General features: G+C 35.0%; 1 protein-coding gene across 1 annotated transcript; it reads left to right on the top strand.

Annotated features, from left to right (window-relative positions):
• The first annotated feature begins 2,127 nt into the window (after positions 1–2,127).
• Positions 2,128–5,251, top strand: LOC145167911 (pyruvate dehydrogenase E1 component subunit alpha-3, chloroplastic-like). The gene is made up of 3 exons (XM_079087180.1): positions 2,128–2,567; positions 2,783–3,563; positions 4,799–5,251. Exons 1-3 carry the CDS (start codon positions 2,307–2,309, stop codon positions 5,074–5,076), a joined length of 1,320 nt encoding a protein of 439 aa, XP_078943306.1. The 5' UTR covers positions 2,128–2,306; the 3' UTR covers positions 5,077–5,251.

Genomic DNA, 5,251 nt, shown 5'->3' with positions numbered 1-5,251 from the left:
AGGCAAGTGAAATAACAATTACCAAAATTTGGAAACCCTAATTTACTTACCATTTTCGAAGATCTTGGGGAGGAAGGCTAGGGTTTCTAAACCCTAACCCAAAATTTTGAAATGTAAGGGAAGGGGCTAGGGTTTCGAAAAATCCTAACCCTAGTCGAAATTCTTGCCTTTTAGGGTTTAATTTCTACAAACCCTAATTGATCTAATTCTACTATTATAGCTATTCAATTGAAAACAAACCAAACGCTCTGATACCACTGATAGGATTTAGGTAAAACAAATAAACTTAAAACCAAGTCCACATGCAACCTAAGGATCTATGTTTTCATTATTGAACCTATAACTAAGAACATCAAATAAGAAACCCTAGTCAATTTTCGAAAAACATAAATAAGGGTTTAGGATTACATACCTTATTGTTATTATAGTAAATAACAACAATCCTTCACTTGTAGATCTTCTTGGAAGCAAGCACCACAATTGTCGTGCCTCTAATGGTTAACACCCAAGCTAGCAAAAATGAGGATTATATAGAGAGGAGAGGGGAGGTAAGATTTTCATTTTGCCCTTTGTAAATAATGAGTGGCCGAAAATCAAAGGGCTAGGGTCCTTTATATAGTGGTACAAGGAACCGTCCAACCCTAATGGTGGAAGGTTCTGGAGCCTTTTGTTCAACTATTGAACAATTGCACTTTAAACACTGCACTTTTAACTAATTCATTTAATCCGAAATTAATTCCAATTAACTTCTGATTAATTATTAATTAAATAATAGCTTTTCTAATTAATATATTATTTTCATAATACATTAATAAACTTTTTATATTAATTTATTAATCACATAATAAATTAATATCTCTCTCTAAAAGTCATCATGTCCAATTGCTAGGTTTGAGGACAACCAAAAATGACTGTGCTACTATCAATTCAAATATATATCAATTATAGTTATGAGCTTAGACATTTAATCCAATAAAATTTTCATGTGGTATGGAATAATAAAGATGGATGTAAGAGAAAAAAAATTAATATAACAATGATGTGACACGTGGATTGGAAAGAATATAAGAGAAAAACTCCCTCCATCTTTATAACCATATTTATAAGTAAAATTTAATAAAATATATATTTCTTAATGAAAGTTGATATGTCTTATTGAATGATTCAAAACATATAATTGATTATAACAAAACAAGGTGTTAGGATATGTTTTCGTTGTTAAAGCTATACTAATCGATTTAAATTTGCTACATTCTCATTGTTTAAAAAGTGTTAATGTGTTATAGATACAATAAAATAAAAATATTTTTTATATATTGTTTGATTATGGAACATTAAAATATTCTTTTGTTGCTAATCAATAAAATACTTTTATAATTTTTTTATCAATATATTCTAAAAAGAAAAAAACCCAATTGTTTTTCCCTTTCTAATAAAACTATTACTATACTAGCTTTTTATATATAAAAAAGTAGATCATCGGTGTTTTTGTACTCCAATTTCACGTTAATCTTTGGAATATCATTTGAAGCGTAGTCGGAGGATTGTTGGCCATAATCGTGAGATACAACACATGATAAAAAAATTTCTTTTACTTTTTCGGTATGTGTATTAAATATGAAGAGAGGGGGTGTGAGACTCTTAGAGATTTTCTTTTTGTTTTTCTTTTAATTACTAAAATGTAAAAGAAAAAAAACAAATAGAAATGACAAAATAGTTTGTTTCTTTTTTTTTTTTTTGGTTTTTTAAGTTGGACTATGATCAAAACTATAAGAGCATGTGGTATGAGTATCCATAATGTCGTTACTACGGAGGTGACAGCCACAATAACATGGAGAACATCACCATTTTGTTTGTTATAGTGTTTCACGTTAGCGTAACAACATATTGAAAAGAGAATTCAAAATCATTTTTCTCTGTCTTTCTTTACCTCTTACAATGTTATAACATAAAAACATCTATCTTCTATTGTTGTTAAGGTTGAGGTGGCTTGTGAAATGATACTATAACACCTATCCATACCTAATCCTCTAAATTTATAGATTTCTGGATTGAAACATAGATAATTGACCATGAGGGACCAAATTTGTAGTTTTCTCTAATTCTAATAAGTTAGGAGTTCATTGGGTTTACAGTTGAGACTTGAGAGTTGGGTGGACATCTTTCGTCTACAGATCAAACCAACGCCACATTTCCCCTCTTTGTCTCTCTTTTCTCGTTCTCTCCGCCTCTCTCCCTGTATATTTATTCATCTCCCCCATTTCAATTCCTAACCCCAAAGCTATTGCAGCTTAGCTTAGCTGACAATGGCTTTCTCTGGAAGCAAGATGATTATCCAGCCCCTCTCTCACTCTCTCCACGCCACTAGCAGATCAGACAACCCGCTTCTCTCCGATCCCTTTAGTAAGGCGGCTAAGCCCATCACCACTTCATCCCCTTTCCTTGGATCAACTCGAACCCTCCGACTCAATCAATCCGTTGCAACTGCTCAACGTCAAGCTGCTTCCCGAATCGTTGCTGTCTCCGATGTTTTCAAGGAAAAGAAGCTCAAATCCAAAACCAATCTCGTGCGTTCTCTCTTTCTACTGCGTTAATTTACTTGCTTTGAGATGTTCTTCCCTTTTTTGGTAATGGCAATTATAAACAACTGATTGCTATATGTTGTTTTTTTTTTACCGAATTTTAATTGATATACATATCGAAATAGTGAAAAAGCTTTAGCTTGACAGAACAGAAGAAGAGGAGTTAGTATATTATTACAAAATTGATTTGTGCACTGCAGCTGCTGACGAAAGAAGAAGGTTTAGAAGTATACGAGGACATGATATTGGGCAGAGCTTTCGAGGACATGTGTGCCCAGATGTATTACAGAGGGAAAATGTTTGGTTTTGTCCATTTATACAACGGGCAAGAAGCTGTTTCCTCAGGATTCATCAAGCTGTTGAAGAAAGAGGACAGTGTTGTGAGCACCTACCGAGATCATGTTCATGCTCTGAGCAAGGGGGTGCCAGCACGTGCTGTGATGAGCGAGCTGTTTGGGAAGAAAACAGGGTGTTGCCGAGGTCAGGGTGGATCCATGCACATGTTCTCTGCTGAACACAATGTGCTTGGTGGGTTTGCCTTTATAGGAGAAGGCATCCCGGTTGCCACTGGTGCAGCATTCAGCAGCAAGTACAGGAGGGAAGTGTTGAAGGAAGCGGATTGTGATCATGTGACATTGGCATTCTTTGGAGATGGGACTTGCAACAATGGCCAGTTCTTTGAGTGCTTGAACATGGCGGCTCTATGGAAACTGCCCATCATATTTGTGGTGGAGAACAATCTTTGGGCAATTGGGATGTCCCATCTGCGTTCAACTTCAGATCCAGAAATCTGGAAGAAGGGCCCCGCTTTTGGGATGCCAGGTGTCCATGTTGATGGCATGGATGTGTTGAAGGTCAGGGAGGTAGCAAAGGAGGCTATTGGAAGAGCTAGGAGAGGGGAAGGCCCCACTTTGGTTGAGTGTGAGACTTACAGATTTAGAGGACACTCTTTGGCTGATCCTGATGAGCTTCGTGATCCAGGTTAATTACTTACCTGCTTTTACTCTCCACTCTTCTCATATACTTACTATTTACATAATGTTTCTCTTTCTTACTTACTTTCGACAGACTCTTCTGACTTAATATTAACTCAAAAACTTTGCTTAATCTAATTAAGGCGCTAACTATTTGTCCTTTCTCTCTCAACTTCTCTCACGTTAAAGTTGACAGACATTCATTGTGAAAACTGTTTTTCGGAATGCAAGGTAAAATGGTCATTTAGTGTATCATTCAGAGTAGAAAAGAAACTTACAAACATCATTACCCAATCTCCTGCTCTGCTTCATCTATACAGAGGACCTGATGAGATAAAAAAATCTACGTCCTGTATCTGTATCAGTAAAGTGTAAAGTGGTTGGATATGAAATGATAAAGTAATGTATAAATAAAACCTTTTTTTTTTTTGGAGCGAATAAACCGTCCGAATGAGACTCAAGGACCATTTTACCCTTACATTCCAAAAAATAATTTTCACAATATTCATTAGTTTTGACAATATTCGTCAGTTTTAACATAACAAGAGTTGGGAGGCAAATAGGTAAATGCTTAGTGTCTTAATGCCTTAAGTCGGATTTTTTAGATTAACCCATTATCATTATGTCACTCCAGATTAAGTTCTTAACACATCAAGCTCCTTTAGTAAAAAAGAAACAACCCCTTAAAGGGGAGTCTCATAGGATTTTAAAAGATTTGTGGAATGAAATTCCTTTCCAATCATATATATGCTTGTCAAAAAAAAGAGGAGGCATATCCAAATTCAAATTTTTTGGAAATCCTTCCATAGGATCAAGAATCTGAGAAATCTTTGATTATAGGATCTCCTTTCAAGATAATAGTTAAATAGTAAAGAAATCATTTACATGAAGAAGCAAAAGAGCCCAAATCAAACAAGAATTAAGAGAAAATTGAAGAAATATGAAAACCCAATCAGAAAAGGTATTAATAAGGTTTTGGAACAGGATTTCAATCTATAAATAATGGAGGCTATGGAATAGAGATTAGAAGAAACATAAACCCTTGAGTGGAATTCTTGGCCTTTTCTTGTACATGGTCTGGGATTAAATACCAGGTTCAATCTGTTTATGAGATTTATAAGGCTCAACTAGTTTATATCATAATATAAACCAAAGAAGATGTTAATGTTAATACTAAATAAAATAATCCCTTAGTATGATTGTATTGTATTGAATGAATATTGGTATTTTGTGGCATGGCAGCTGAGAAGGCCCATTATGCAGCACGAGATCCAATAACAGGATTAAAGAAGTATCTGATTGAAAACAAACTGGCGAGTGAAGCAGATTTGAAGGCGATAGAGAAGAAGATAGATGAGGTGGTTGAAGATGCTGTGGAGTTTGCAGATGAAAGTCCTGCTCCTTCAAGAAGCCAACTGCTGGAAAATGTGTTTGCTGATCCAAGAGGCTTTGGAATTGGACCTGATGGCAGTTACAGGTGTGAGGACCCCAAGTTTACTCAAGGCACTGCTCAGGTCTAATTATGGATATGTCTCTTTCTTTCTTTTTTTCTTTTAATTCACCTCACCTCTTGTCTTTCTCTGTCACCCAGATTGGTATTGCTGCTTATGTAACATTACAGCAGTTCATGAATCATGATTGTAGTTGTGTTTTGATTTTGTTTGAAATTTTATGCTAAATATGCCTATTTATATA

This window comes from Lactuca virosa, chromosome 3 (genome assembly GCF_052849685.1).
Source record: "Lactuca virosa cultivar CGN04683 chromosome 3, Lactuca_virosa_CGN04683_v6, whole genome shotgun sequence".
Taxonomy (NCBI): Eukaryota; Viridiplantae; Streptophyta; class Magnoliopsida; order Asterales; family Asteraceae; genus Lactuca; species Lactuca virosa.
Note: the sequence above shows the minus strand (reverse complement) of the source record. Positions and strands in the feature narration are given on the sequence as shown.

Bases quoted from the DNA above. Each gene is read 5' to 3' on its own strand.
- LOC145167911 (XM_079087180.1), top strand. From the start codon at position 2,307: ATGGCTTTCTCTGGAAGCAAGATGATTATCCAGCCCCTCTCTCACTCT. The intron at 2,568-2,782 runs GTGCGTTCTCTC...TGTGCACTGCAG, and splicing joins TCAAATCCAAAACCAATCTC to CTGCTGACGAAAGAAGAAGG. The intron at 3,564-4,798 runs GTTAATTACTTA...GTGGCATGGCAG, and splicing joins TGATGAGCTTCGTGATCCAG to CTGAGAAGGCCCATTATGCA.